This window comes from Coregonus lavaretus (genome assembly GCF_964263955.1).
Source record: "Coregonus lavaretus genome assembly, chromosome: 7".
Lineage (NCBI taxonomy): Eukaryota > Metazoa > Chordata > Actinopteri > Salmoniformes > Salmonidae > Coregonus > Coregonus lavaretus.
In genome coordinates this window covers 23,783,599-23,799,815 of record NC_139994.1, presented here as the reverse complement: position 1 = coordinate 23,799,815, position 16,217 = coordinate 23,783,599, and the positions used below count along the sequence as shown (strand labels likewise).

Below are 16,217 nucleotides of genomic sequence, written 5' to 3'. Positions count from 1 at the left end.
AGTGATTCTCTCGTTAACACAGGTGAGAGTGTTGACGAGGACAAGGCTGGAGATCACTCTGTCATGCTGATTGAGTTAGAATAACAAACTGGAAGCTTTAAAAGGAGGGTGGTGCTTGAAATCATTGTTCTTCCTCTGTTAACCATGGTTACCTACAAGGAAACACGTGCCCTCATCATTGCTTTGCAGAAAAAGGGCTTCACAGGCAAGATATTGCTGCTTGTAAGATTGCACCTAAATCAACCATTTATCGGATCATCAAGAACTTCAAGGAGAGAGGTTCAATTGTTGTGAAGAAGGCTTCAGGGCGCCCAAGAAAGTCCAGCAAGCACCAGGACCGTCTCCTAAAGTTGATTCAGCTGCAGGATCGGGGCACCACCAGTGCAGAGCTTGCTCAGGAATGGCAGCAGGCAGGTGTGAGTACATCTGCACTCACAGTGAGGCAAAGACTTTTGGAGGATGGCCTGAAGAAGGGCAGCAAAGAAGCCACTTCTCTCCAGGAAAAACATCAGGGACAGACTGATATTCTGCAAAAGGTACAGGGATTGGACTGCTGAGGACTGGGGTGAAGTCGTTTTCTCTGATGAATCCCCTTTCCGATTGTTTGGGGCATCCGGAAAAAAGCTTGTCCGGAGAAGACAAGGTGAGCGCTACCATCAGTCCTGTGTCATGCCAACAGTAAAGCATCCTGAGACCATTCATGTGTGGGGTTGCTTCTCAGCCAAGGGAGTGGGCTCACTCACAATTTAGCCTAAGAACACAGCCATGAATAAAGAATGGTACCAACACATCCTCCGAGAGCAACTTCTCCCAACCATCCAAGAACAGTTTGGTGACGAACAATGCCTTTTCCAGCATGATGGAGCACGTTGCCATAAGGCAAAAGTGATAACTAAGTGGCTCGGGGAACAAAACATCGACATTTTGGGTCCATGGCCAGGAAACTCCCCAGACCTTAATCCCGTTGAGAACTTGTGGTCGATCCTCAAGAGGCAGGTGGACAAACAAAAACCCACAAATTCTGACAAACATTGATTATGCAAGAATGGGCTGCCATCAGTCAGGATGTGGCCCAGAAGTTAATTGACAGCATGCCAGGGCGGATTGCAGAGGTCTTGAAAAAGAAGAGTCAACACTGCAAATATTGACTCTTTGCCAGGGGAGGTGTGTTCATTAGGGCGATATGGGCGACGCACTGCCAAACGGGAAAAGGAAGGGATTTTTTTTCTAATCAATTATATCACGGCAACAGTAGTTATCAGTGTTCTAATCTAGACGTCTGATCTGCCACTAAATGTCCAATCAGGCTAAAGTCGTGCTTCAAATGGCCCCGCCAGTTTTGGGGCGATTTCAGTCAGGTTGAAAATCGCCCCAGAAGTCTCTCATAGACTCTCATGTAAAATATTTTTTTTTCTCAAATATCAGAGCTTTCAATACAATCTCTATGGGTTCTGGGAGGGCTTGCACTTACGCGCTTTCGTCATACGTAACATAACCATGAACGTAACTAAGAAAAGAGTGGGTAGCAGCGTCAATCAATTCACGTACTACTGTCAAGATGGCTAGCGTTCAGTGCAACTCGATTGTCTCTTTGAAAGAAGTTCCTTTTTGTCGGCGAACAAATCAAGATAAATTGGCAACGAAACAATTAGGACCTCCCAGACCAAATTTAATAATTCAACAGGTTTCTACTAAAGGGGGAAAGTCCTACACCCGAGGATTTTCCAAAAATTGGTACGAACGAAAAACCTGGCTAGCAGGCTGCAATGTAGCTAATGCAGTCTTCTGCTTCCCCTGCTTACTCTTTCACCCTGAAGGCGGCACGGCAGACAGCACCGCTTGGACAGCGACTGGTGTAACGGACATGCACCATCTTTCAGAAAAGATTAAGAAACTTGAGCTGTCAAAGACCCACATGGATAGCTGTTTGAGATTGTCTGCTTTGGGGAGAGTGAACATTGCCACTCAACTGGATGAGGGATACAGGCTAGCTGTCCGCCGCCACAACGATGAGGTTAGCAAGAACCGCCACATCCTCAGCCGGCTAATCCAGTGTGTGAAGTTTTGCGGAGTGTTTGAGTTAGCTTTGCGAGGCAAAGATGAAACTGAGGGCTCCACCAACCCTGGTATTTTTCTTGGACTTGTCAACTTTGTGGCACAATTAGATGAGGTGTTTGATGACCATCTTAAAAATGCTAAAGTTTTCAAGGGCACATCAAAGACCATTCAAAACGAGCTACTGGAGTGTATGCTAGCGGTCATGAGGGAACATAGAAGTTGCTCTCGGAGGATGTGTTGGTACCATTCTTTATTCATGCGCAAGCTTACGATGGAGCCAGTGTGATGAGGGGAGAGAAGGCTGGTGTGCAGCAAAAGGTGCGTGAGCATTTCAAGAATGCCCATTACGTGCATTGCTATGAGCATCAGCTGAATTTGATCATGCAGCAAGCTACTTCTCGCATCAAAAAAGTGAACATTTTATTTTCCGATCTGAGCGGGATTGCAACTTTTTTTTCCCGGTCACCCAAACGCACCAGCATTCTTGACCAGACTGTTGCACGAAGACTGCCCAGACCTTCATCCACACGGTGGAACTTCAACAGCAGAGTCGTGAACACTGTCTACGAGAATCGAGACGACCTCATAGAATGTTTTGAAGCCATCCGGACGGGTTCATTGGGTTCATTTGACCAGCCCACCGTGAGAGAGGCATCTGGCTACGTGAGGATGCTACATGATGAAGATTTTATTTTTTTCCTGGGGCTTTTTCACAAAATCATGCCCCACGTCGACATTCTGTACCAGAAGCTACAGAAGAAGGACATCGATGCTGTCTTCATCAAACGTGCCCTCGACAGCTTCACAAGCAGTGTGCAGGCCATAAGGTAAGATTAAACAATATCATTCGATCTTTCTCAAAGCAGAGCTTTATTTGAAAATGTATGCATGAAAGGAGACTGCATTTGTGTTTGAAATTACATTATTCTCATTATATGTACAGTGGTGTAATCTAGCTTATTTTATATACTATGTGTACTGTACAGTGGTGCTCATAAGTGTATGAACACATTCTAAAGTTGACTAAAAAGAGGAATACAAAAATTTAAAAATCATCTTTTGGAAATTGATCTTAATGACTTAATTAAAAAAGTTGGAAAATCCAACCTTTAAGGACACCAATTTTCTTTTCTTTTGTATTCCTCTTTTTAGTCAACTTTAGCATGGGCTCATAAGCTTATGAGCACCACTGTATACTGTGCTGAACATCCAGGCTATGTGAGACACAAAGGCTAACTTAAACACTAAAGACTTTATGCATCCCTGCCCATTTTAAGTGGAACTGAAGTATTTGTACTATACATGGATACATTGCATATACCTGTGCATCACATAGACAACAATACTGTACAAAGCCAACAAACACATTGGTCTGTTTGCCTTCAGGGACTCCTCTCAACAGCAGCTGCAAGAAGCAACAGGAGCCAAAAGACCCAGAACAGCTTTGAGAGAAGAGGAGAAGCAGAGGCTGTCTGAAGAGGTCTGCAACACCATCCTGGATCACACCAAAGAAAGGTTCTCTTTCTCTGGCCACCTTGTGAGTGCTACCTTACTGCAAGCAGACATGTTTGAAAGGTACTGCCATTCATTTCCTGATGAGGCTCTGAATGCCACTGTGAATGCATACCCCATGCTGAGCAAGGCAAAGCTCAAGACAGAACTATCTCTGATCTATGAGAATCCTGAATTCAAGGGCTGCTGTGGTGCACTGGCACTGTACCAGGTTCTCATGAGCTACAACCTCCAGGAGACGTTCTCTGAGACTGTGACTCTGTTGAACATCCTCATAACTACTCCCATGACAACAGCTGAAGCTGAGAGATGTTTCTCAACTTTGACACGAGTTAAGACATTCCTGCGAAATTCAATGGGCCAGGAACGTCTGAATGCACTGGCCATGCTTTCCATGGAGAGGGAACTAGTCCTCAGCATGCCTGATTTCAATGAGAAAGTCATTGACCGCTTTGCTTTATTGAAAGAGAGAAGAGAACAGTTTCAGTACAAGTAATGTAGCCTCTCTCTCTCTTTGTCCCTCCCTGTCTGTCTCTTTAACACACACACGCCCAAATCAGTTCACAGTTGATGTTGTTTAAAATAGTTATTTTTCATTTTTAAAAAAGTTTTAAAAAATAAAAAATCTGTTCATGTTCATTTTTACAAATCTATACAATTGGCCAGAATATGGTTGTTCATATTTACAAATCTATACAATTGGCCAGAATATGGTTGTTCATTTTTACAAAGCCATACAGATAGCTGTGTTTACCTTTTCTAGAAATTATTTTCAAATTCTGTTTTCAGGCAAAATGTCTATCACTGTTCATTTTCACCAATCTATACAAGAGGGCAGAATATGGAAGTCTATAAAAATTTCTTATTACCAATAACTTGCATCAATGTTTTCAGTAGCCTCTATCAAAAGCTCCTGCTTGCTTGTTGTGAATTATGCTCAGGTGCACATATTTCCAATTCAACCATGAGGCCTTTTTGAAGCAAGTAATGTGTATATCAGTATTGACTTATATGCTGCCCCTGTCTTAATGTTGTTGCTGGACATATCTTTTTTTAAATGTGTGTAGGTCACCTAAATCATCAGAAAAATTGCCCCCCCTGAGAATTTTTTCTGGAGCCGCCACTGCTCTTTGCATAAACTTAATGTAATTGTCAATAAAAGCCTTTAACACTTATGGAATGCTTGTACTTATACTTCAGTATACCATAGTAACATCTGACAAAAACATCTAAAAACACTGAAGCAGCAAACTTTGTGAAGACCAATACTTGTGTCATTCTCAAAACTTTTGACCACGACTGTATATATACAGTATATATATATTTTTTTCTTCAGATTTCGGCGACCCCACTGCAGTTCCCCTTTGACCCCTACTTTGTATACCACTGCGCTAGTGTATTATTATTCGGTATTTCAAAACATTCGGTAGTAATAATTACAAACAATCAAAATGTTCTTTAGTTCCAATTTTCTTTTCCAAAAGCTACTGGATATCAGCAAGTATCAAAGACAGGTTTGAAAACTCTATGGAGGATGGTAACAAAGATAACATCCTGTTGAAGGCTTTTCAGCTTCTTCTGTGTGGTTTAAGATAGGGTGTGCCGAGTACTCTGACAAAATGAGTATTGTAAAGGATATGGAGAATTTTCAGAATACGAATATGACAATAATTTTTTGTAATTATATGTGATCTGGAAAAAAAATATTTTCAGCTGCCAGCACACATAGGAAGTAGGGGTGCTGAGGGTGCTGCAGCATCCACTGCAGCATCCACTGAAAAATCAGAATAAAAAAAAACTATATATATATACAGTATATGTATTAGCGGACCGATATAGATATAGCCGTCTGCAGCACAGGAAATACATTTTTTCTCACATAAGTAGTGCACTGGGCCTTTTCTACTGCTGTATGCCGGCTGGTCATGGCCATTCTGCAGCCCTAGGTGAGACAAAAATATTGCAGCCCCTAGGAAAACTAGAATAGTCCTAGTAAACAAAATGACATAGAAAAGACGTCTTAAATATGTATTTTCCAGACATTGAAGTTAGGTTAAATTTAGGTTCCCAAATGAAAGGTGAAAATACGTATTCCGGACATTGAAATCAGGTTCATTTCCGGTTCTGAATGAAAGTTGAAAAGACGTCATTCATAGACATCTATGTTTGGACCAAATCAAGCCCAGTCCAGACCAGACCAAATCTGAACCAATCATAGACGTCTATGTTTGGGCCTAATCAAGGCTGGTCCAGACTGGACAACAATCGGACCCAAACATAGACGTCTATGATTGGTTGAGATTTGGTCCGGGCCGGACCAAAAATCTATGCCCGTGGACATTGAAATCAAGGCTGGTCCGGACCGCACCAAATCTGAACCAAACATAGACGTCTATGTTTGGGCCAAATCAATAATGGTCCAGACCGGACCAAAAACCAACATCTGTGGACGTAGAAAGCAAGGCCGGTCTGGACTGCACCAAAAAAAGACTGCTAGTCCGGACAGGACCAAATAAAGACCTCCAAAAGAAGTCTGCGTTGGTCCGTGCTTACTGAGGTGTAGCCTACCATGTTGGCCTGCAATGGATTTTTTGAATGCCCATCCATGTGGTGGGCCCACCGTTTGTAACACAGGCTGTTGCATTGGCTTTATTAGTCCTGATTCCTGTGACTAATCAATTTGGCTATTTTAGCTCTGAATATCAGCTAGCCAACTTTATCGGGAGTTAACTTGAGCCTATTTGCAATGTGTTTATACAGCGGGAAATGCATAAGTATTTTTTTTTCTCGCTATGTTCAGCTCGTCAAAAATGGATGGATACAAACTTGAAACCATTGATCATGACATTTAGCCCACGTGATGAAACTCCATGACAGCAGTTGTGAGAAGCTTGATTATTCATTCCATATTGCATTTGTGTCCAAAATGTATATTTTTTCTCTTTGATACTCTGATCTTCAATGTGTATTGATTCCTACTAACCAGCTTGGTAAGAGCTAGGTTTGTACTAGCTAGGCTGATGATCATTCACGTTTTTTTCTCTGCATCAGGTCTCACTGAGACTGGATTCCCGAATAGGCATGCTATTCAGCTGCCCATGATTGCCTGACCTTAGTGTAAGTAGATCCAATTGAAAAAGAACAGCTTCTAATAATATACAGTCAGGTCCATCAATATTGGCACCCTTGATAAAGATGAGCAAAAAAGACTGTATAAAATAAATAATACAAATACTGAGCTATAAAATTGTATGCTACATTTTATTTATATATTTATATTTATATTAATACAATTGTTCAGAGAAAGCGATTTTGTTTAACAAGTAATTTGTTTTATTCTCAAAAAGATAGGAGTAAAAAACTATTGGCACCACTGTTTTCAATACCATTCAATACCTCACCTTGTGGTGATAAAGGCACTGAGCCTTTTTCTAAAATGTTTCATGAGACACATTGGGATGGATCTTAGAAGAAGAGAGAGGCCTACGTAAGTCAACATTTTGTGATAGTAGGGTTGTGCATCTCTCCTAAGCAAGTAAAATAAGCAGTAAATATGTTCTATGTGCGCTATTTCTATGCTTCCCGTCCTTATGTTTCGTGTTTGAATGCTGAAGGTGCCGCTCAGATGTACGAATATTAGATTCTGACTTGTAGATCATTTACATGTTTCAATTCAGTCACAAAATATTCTAGGTATTTCCGGAAGGCAGAGAGAAAAACATCAGAGAACAGGCGGTGTGTAACGTCTGGGTGTATATTTATTTGCACACAACCATCTTTAGTGATTTATGAAGACATTGAGATTTTAAATTTGAGAATGTGTGAATGTGTTTGCTATTTGTATGAAGTTTTAGCTTTCAGTATTACTGTTTTTGCATTCTGTATTCTGATTTCTGTTCATATATTTTTCAGATAAAGTAATGCTTCTGCATCCTGGGGTGAAGGTGAAGACCTCGAGGGAGGCTGACAGAAGAAAGCGTTCAACCAAAATAGCTGCTTGGCTGGGAAAAAAACACTTTTTAATAAATGATATGATTTATGAGTTAAATCCTTTGTTGTTGTTGTAATTAATTCATTTCATTCATGTTTCTTTTTATTGTATTTTTAAATACAGTATGTCAATAGGCTTTATTGGTTTACAATTGTTTTATTGTTTCAGTTACCACAGGACAAGTTGTTAACCAAAAAGTACCACAGGACCATATAGTCCCCGTAAAAAAAACCTATGGTACAGCTAGGACCACATGATTACCACATAAACCTGAATTCCTGTGGTATACAGCTACCACATCATTTACCATTACCACAAAAATTACCATACCATATAGTAACACCAAATAACCACACAAAAAACGAATTGAATAACCACATAAAAAAACAAAATTACCATACACAACCACAGGATTTGTACCACAGCAATAACACATTCCTGCAGTAAAATGATCAAAAATACCACACAATGTCTGGATACCACAGGTCAGATACCACAGGAATAGCCCAGAGTACCACCCCAATGGGCAAAAACCGGTTAAATCAACATTGTTTCCACGTCATGTCAAGCCAAAAATAAATGTGATGACGTTGAATGAACGTGGAAAACTGATTGGATTTGCAAAAAGTGATCAACGTAAGGGCATTTAGTATTTTTTTCACCCAACGTTTAACCTAAATCCAAAGACATGGTGACATTTGTTGTTGATTTCACGTTGAATTCACGGTTAGTTTACAAATAAACCAAATGTAAATCAAAACTAGACATTGAACTAATGTCAGTGCCCAGTGGGACAACACTACCACAGGAGAAGTACCACATGAATACTTGACTGGGTGTGGTAAAATTACCACAGGATCACCACAGGAAATTTTTGTAAGGGAGGGAGTAAAAAAAAAATCCTGTAAACCAAGTAGCATAGAGCTAGGAGATGAGCACTGCTGGCACTACCAAGCATGGGGAATGTACATAAAAGGCCTGTAGTGGAGGGGGTGAGGACTATGTGAGTGTCCAGGGTTGGAGGAGAGCAGTGCGGTGAGAAGGGGTAATGACACTGGGTGGGATACAATGAGGCTGTCTGGTTCCCCCTGGCTCACACCACCGTCAGAAGGCATGGACCTCACATCAACAAACACCAACTGCGAGTACTGAGAAGATCATGCTGCGTGGTAGCCAGCGACTGGATCAAGCTCCAGAAGTGCTTGAAGGTGATTTCCTCACCGTCTGACACACCCATCTGTTTCATCACCTCGCCCAGGCCCTGCTTTGAGCCTCCAGTCTGGGGGAGGGAGGGAGCACAAAAACAACTCTTCACTATATGGACACGGTATTTAACACTTAATAAGCACTAATGGACAGGTTATAAGAAATAAAGTAATCATGCATAGACATGTGTTAGCAGGAAGTTATCAATTAGTCTATTACACTTTTGAGCGTATAACATTGTTGCCTACATTACTCGGTAGGCTATATTCATAACAGTACTACTGATATCCTCAGCGCAGTAATTATGTTTGACTTCATAATCCAATATTGGCCACTCTTCAACTGTACTGTATGCAGCTGTATCAACCTGGACTCAGGGGTAAACGTAACATAGTAAACATACATTTTTCTCCCTCCATCTAGTATGATATGTTACGTTTCGTATGGAACTGTATGTATTCATTTGTGGATGTCCATCATCCAATTCGTATGAAATGTTACGAATTGCAATTCCTACAGTATTTTACCAATTAGAGCTGGACTACCGCATTTGGGGTGCTGGGGTACCTACTTCCAGGGGGCCCACCAACCCCCCCATGGGTCAGAGATAAAATGTTGCAGTTTTATAATGCTATTCTACACATTTTGTCATGAGGCTGAAATATAATTTTGCAGTTTAAAAGAAATTTTCCTGCAATTCTACAAAATTTTCCATGGGAAAGAGAAAACAATTAGCTGTTTTAATGCAGATTTGCTGCTATTCTACAAATTTTGCCATGAGGCTGAGAGAAAATTTTGCAGTTTTAAATTCTACACATTTTGCCTCAAAAATAACTCGGTGCCTTATGGGATTCCACTTTGCTCTGATTCCGGCAGCTTTGCTGGCTCAGTGGAAGTGGCTATCAAAGGGTATAATTAGCCCCTACCCTCCATCATTTTCACTCCCTTAGCTTTGGGACACTTGTGCATATGGCGGAAGTGTGGGTGAATGCTCAAATGGAGGGGCGAGGGGAAGGGAGTGATTTGGTATTCAGCGCAAGTGTGTACTTTGTCAATTAACTGTGTCATATGTTTCAGGCTTTGCTACCCTCTAGTGGTCATAGATTTTTCTAGGAACGTTTTAATTTGTATGGATATTTTCATATAGCAACCGTTTCTTTGTTTGGTAATCTAGATGTAACCAATAGCAGTATCTGGGTAGCCAGTCTTATCTATGATCATTCTGAAATTTGATAAAGCTGCCAGCCAGGCAGATGCAAACACAGTGGATCTTCCTGTCTGCTGGAAACAATAGGAAATTAATTTGGGAAAATATTTCCTGTCCTGAACGCTGGTCCACAGCTGAGACAATATAAAGAGCTGTTTGCTGGAATCCCATTTAAATGATGTGATCATTCCTGTTCCTTTGAAATAGACTCTGGTTTTATATATGTCTAAGACTGGACGTAATGAAAAACATATGGACTTGGTATTTAAGCATATTATTCACTTCAACAGTTGTGTATTGTGCCCCCTCCCGTTAACCTAATTTACCTTTCACAACAAATGAACAAATACAGTCAGGTCCAAAATTATTGGCACCCTTGATAAAGATGAGCAAAAATAAATAAGATAAATAATACAAATACTGAGCTATATTATATGTAAAAAAAAAACAGGAAAATTATATTATTTTATACTAATACAGCTGCTCAGAGAAATAGATTTTGTTTAAGAAGTAATTGTTTTCTTCTCAAAAACATAGGGGTCAAAATGATTGGCACCCCTGTTTTCAATACCTTCCCTTGCGAGGATAAGGGCACTGAGCCTTTTTCTAAAATGTTTAATGAGATTGGAGAATCTTTCCAGATCCAGGACATCTGGCGTCTGCCCTTATGGACTGCCCACTTCATTTCAAACCACAGGTGTTCAATGGGGTTCAAGTCCGGACACTAAGATGGCCATTGCAAAATGTTGATCTTGTGGTAAAAAAACAAACAATAAAATGTGATCAATTAACCATTTCTTTGTGGATTTTGATGTGTGCTTGGGTTTATTGTCTCTAAGTTTCAGCCTCCTGGCAGAGGCAACCAGGTTTTTGGCTAAAATGTCATGGTACTGGGTAAAGTTGATGATGCCGTTGACCTTAACAAGGGCCCCAGGACCAGTGGATGCAAAATTGACCCATACATCAAAGATCCACTACCATATTTTACAGTAGGTATGGGGTTATTTTCTGCTTATGCATCCTTTTGACGCCAAACACACCACTGGTGTGCGTGTCCAAAGAGCTCTATTTCCATGTCATCTTACCATAGCACCGGTTCCAATCCAAGTGCCAATACCGTTTTAACAAACTCCAGGTGTTTACATTTGTTCGATGACATGAAAATAGAGCTCTTTGGCCACTCGACCTGACTGTATGTCCTAGCTGTTGTGGCTAACTATTGTGTAGCAGAAATACTCTACTTGGTTGTCGAGTGGTGGGTGAAGTCGACTTGGTGCAAGGAGTCATATTCAGATTAGGCCTACAGTTGTTCTGCTCTGTTCATAAGGAAAACTGTTATTTACTTCTCTGTCAGATCGTAATATCACCCTCCAGATGAGAGAACAACCTTAAACCTTCATCACTTGTTCATATATTTAAACTGACCTTTTCCTGTTTTTCAGAAGCATAGCTATCTTTGTCACCCTCTGGTAGATTCAGACTCGTCCTGGAAAACCGCCTTAGGCCTCAGACAACTAAGCAGCCAGTTCCAACATGAAGATACTTTGGCCTTTTTAATGTCAAATAAAGCATGTGTCAGATTCAGTTCCTAGCAACACGTTTAACTTTAAAGGGCTAGTGCAGTCAAAAATGTGATTTTCTTGTGTTTTACACACTAAGAACACTAGCCTAATATTGAGTTGCACAATTCGTCGGGGCATGGACTCTATAAGGTGTCGAAAGCGTTCCACAGTGATGCTGGCCCATGTTGGCTCCAATGCTTCCCACAACTGTGTCAAGTTGGCTGGATTCCTTTGGGTGGTGGACCATTCTTGATACATACGGGAAACTGCTGAGTGTGAAAAATCCAGCAGCGTTGCAGTTCTTGAAACAAACTGGTGCACCTGGAACGTACTACCATACCCCGCTCAAAGGCACTTCAATCTTTTGTCTTGCCCATTCACAATCTGAATGGCACACATACACAATCAATGTCTCAATTGTCTCAAGGCTTAAAAATCCTTATTTAACCTGTCTCTGTATGTAGTTCTGTCCTTGAGCTGTTCTTGTCTATTAATGTTCTGTATTATGTCATGTTTCATGTTTTGTTTGGACACCAGGATGAGTAGCTGCTGCTTTTGCAACAGCTAATGGGGATCCTAATAAAATACCAAAATACCTCCCCTTCATCTACACTGATTGAAGTGGATTTAACACGTTATATCAATAAGGGATCATAGCTTCACCTGGACTCACCTGGTCAGTCTATGTCATGGAAAGAGCAGGTGTTCATGTTCTGTACAGTCAGTGTACATTTCCACATTATGAGGTTGGAATAATACTGTGAAATTGTAAAAATTATGATAATGCCGTTTTAGTGTAAGAGCTGTTTGAAAAGACTTCCTGAAATTTCAGCCTGTTTTGGTGGGATGGAGTTTGGCCTGCCTGGCGACCGGGCGGTATAAGTTAATAGACCAATAACAAAGGATTTCAAACCTCTCTGCCAATAACATCTAGTTTTCAGGTTATATATCCCTCTCATTAGGGTCGTCCAATTAGGCCCCTCACTCAGACAGTCCTAGCAAAATTCTTGCTTGAGAAATTGTCCTTTGCTAAAAAGCTATTTTTGTTTATTTTTGACTATTTTAATTCAAGAAAAAACAAACAGTAAAGTGCTTAATTGTTACCCAGAAATGATTTGATATTGAGAGAAAATATGGCTGCATTGGGCCTTTAAATCATGGACACCCAGATAGCTTACAATCCAGCGTAGGTGCTCATGATATGTGCTAACATGTTTAAAACTCAATTGGTGACTGAGTGCACAGTAGATTACAGCAAATGTTGGATTTGCATCCAACCCGGCAACCGACGCCTACAGGCTTTTTCTGAGTGTTTGTTTGGGAGTTATAGGAGGTGGTGTGTACTGTATGTGTGTGGTTGAGTGGGGGAGGTAGTAAGAGTCATATTCACGCCCTACTGGTAGAATTAATGGCAGGTGTGGCCGGGGAGGGCGAGGCCAATGTAGCCGACCGTTGCAGCTTACATACCTTGACTAAGTTGGGCAGCTGGGAGGCGAGGAGGCCTTTCAACTCTTCGGTTTGGAGCGTTGGACCTTTATTGGCCGCAGCGGCATGGAACTTTGTGACCAAAGTGTTGATGGCCTTTTCCAGGTCTGAGTGCTGCGCCAGAGGAGCAGAAAAAACGTGTTAGGGTGAGGGAATCAAATAATATAACAATAGGAAAAGAGTCCTCTGACAGTCCTTTGAAGTTTATTATGTGAAGTTTATTATTATAATAGATCATTAAAAAAGAAAGAAAGAAAGTTAACATTCTTGAGACAGACTCCTGAGGTGTGTGCCAAACAGTGGAGACGGCTGAGGGGAGGACGGCTCATAATAATGGCTGGAACGGAGCGAACGGAATGGCATCAAACACATGGAAATCATGTGTTTGATGTATTTGATACCATTCCACTGATTCTGCTCAAGCCATTACCACGAGCCCGTCCTCCCCAATTAAGGTGCCACCAACCTCCTGTGGTGCCAAAGTGTACCGACCTCCACTCACTTCAGTCCCAAATACCCCCAACTTTTCAGACACTCACACCCATCCTCATGTGCATATCTTGCATGCCTCCACGTGTTTGAAGCCTACGCAATGATGCCACTGATGTTTAACCCTGTCCTTGAGTGACTTCATCTCAACAACATCGAACAATACTGCAGCTTTTTGTCCACACATATCACGCACTGCTCCATTCAGTTAATTATTGTGTTTGTATTGCACCTTTCACAGTATCAGTGTCACTGAAAGCTTAGTGGTTAACCAACTATGTGTCATTTTTGTCAATGTTGAATAGTTAGTATAGTGCTATAAACCTAATAAGCCACAAAACAACTAACAGTATGCTCATGGGTGACATAGGATAACAGAGCTTTAAAGAAAAAATTGTGAGAAATAATATGCTGAGTGAAAAATACAGATACTCCAATAAGATCAGTTATACTTCTAGGTTGCAAATCACCTGTTTGAAAAGTAGACCTTATGTTTTGCAGTGGCATATGAAACTGTGTCACACAGACTTGTTATGTTGGTCATTGTGAAGGACATCATTCCATACTCTCTTTAAACCAATAACCAAACACCCAATCTATTGTAGCTGATAGGTTTTTCATACTACTTTTTTATTTATATCCTAAATCACCAACATTTATTAACTGTTAAGGAACTTTGCTATGTCACTCACCCCTATTCAAATAGCTATTTTAATATGCTATTGAAATGTGAGCATCTGTGGGTGGGGCGGGGAGGAGTAAGCTTAAGTAACGAGAGACTGAGTGGCCTATTGGTATAGGAAGGCGAAGTCAGACAACTTGGGTCCACTTGGCTACACGGAGAAGGACTTGAACTACCTGCAGCTCACCCTGTCACTGTTTATCTTCAGGGTGTGCCAGGGGCGGAGTGGGTATCTGGCATTTTGGGCAATTTTTTGCCAATTGGGCCTTTCTAACATAGGTTTTTCACACAAAATTATCACTATCTGGCTAATAATGGGGGCATCAAGGGGGGAAATGGGCCAGTATGGGGGCCTCGAGGAAAAACTGGGCCGGTGTGTCAGTCCGTCCGTTCGTCAAGCTGTCATCCCTCACTAAGTGCCTATCTCCAAAAATGGTCTCTGTGGCATAGACCATGGGGACGGAATGAGAAGGGACTGATTGCCTCCCCGTGCTTTCCATTTCCACACATGGTCTCTGTCTATAGACACAATTGAGAATAGCTCCTTGCTCCCTCATCAGCATATGGCCTAGATTAATTTGTCATTGTCCACATTCTTTGCTGCTGTCCAGCATGCACACTGATCAGTGCATTGAAATGATTAGTGGTAAACTCGCATTAAGGTGGCAAGAGTGCATGGAAAGTAGGCTATATGCAAACACCTATAGGACTTAATACGATCTCTTGGACTGTGTCCTGATATAAATTGGATAGCTTAATATGTCAATGGAATTTTCGGTAAACTACATCTGTGCAACTTCCAACCATAATCCGAACGATGCGTACAACTGGGGGGAAAGTTGTCCCCAAAAGAATGCAACAACTTCTTTCGTTGCTTCTAGGACGAGTAAAGCCACCATCTCTTCAGGTGCAACATTTTGACAAGTGCTGATATTAAAATGGTATAGTAGGCCTACCTGTTCTGCCATTTGGATCGTTTTGTGCTGTCCTTTTTCAAAGTAAAGTTTACTCTCTGCGACGTTCAGTAATTGCTACTTTTCTCGCTCAGCGTTCAATTGCTTGTGTCACATTTTGGCAAGATTCCTAAATACTCCCACTCAAGAAAAAGAACAAATGCATCTGGATTCCACCTTCAGTGTCAGTCAGAGAAAGCTATGGGAAAAAGTAAAGTGCACTCAGTGTAACCCGATGCATTGGGACTGTAAACTTCACAAGGCAGACAGTCTACATTTTTATTTTATTTTAGTCATTTAGCAGACGCTCATATCCAGAGCGACTTACATTATTATTGTTTCATCCTTGTCGGCCATTCCCTCCCCTACCCTGGACGACGCTGGGCCAATTGTGCGCCGCCCCATGGGTCTCCCGGTCACGGCCGGCAATGACAGAGCCTGGATTCGAACCAGGATCTCTAGTGGCACAGCTAGCACTGCAGAGTAGCTTACACAATTGTGCATTTAACCTTTTCACACATACCAACAAACGCGTGTGATCATTCTACATTGGTCCCCGCAGCGTACGATAAAACCGGTTTGATTAGAACGCTTATATAGAACGTCCAGTTTCGATTGACCCAACAGTCAGCATTTGAGATAGCCACAGTTTTTTTTCATAGAAACATTTCGCACAAACACAGTCCTTACAAAGTTATGTCCTGAATGTGACCAGTTTATTTTTGGATGCAATGTTCAGACATTCACAGAAGTAGCGACAGCATACATAATTATCCAAATCGGGAAATGTAGGCTACATTAGTCCTAGCGCTAACTGAGGAAAGATTTAAGTAACACAATAGATCATATTTAGAGAACTATCGGCTGACAGAAACCACAATATGAATTAGCTAATAGCAAGTACTATTTATAATTTATCACATCACGGGTGAGCTCACCAATGATCAAAACAATTGAGCAAAACACTTTCTAGTAATCCGACGATGGATAGTTTGTACGTGCCGCAATGCTTGTTTTTTCGCTTCAACCAAAGATAACAACAGGAGACAAGTTGAGTTTGGTCTGTTTGCAG

General features: G+C 41.2%; 1 protein-coding gene across 1 annotated transcript in view; it reads right to left on the bottom strand.

The window, feature by feature from the left end:
- The window catches only part of LOC311132877 (uncharacterized protein), a 28,411-nt gene extending 13,153 nt beyond the window's left edge, over positions 1-15,258 (bottom strand). Inside the window, exons 1-3 of the mRNA XM_084166239.1 lie at positions 15,149-15,258; positions 13,004-13,135; positions 8,783-8,840 (exon numbers count right to left, since the gene is read on the bottom strand). Of these exons, the coding sequence (XP_084022365.1) occupies positions 8,783-8,840; positions 13,004-13,135; positions 15,149-15,160 (202 nt within the window). The 5' untranslated portion in view covers positions 15,161-15,258. The remainder of the gene's footprint in view (positions 1-8,782; positions 8,841-13,003; positions 13,136-15,148) is intronic.
- Between the last annotated feature and the right edge of the window lie 959 nt (positions 15,259-16,217).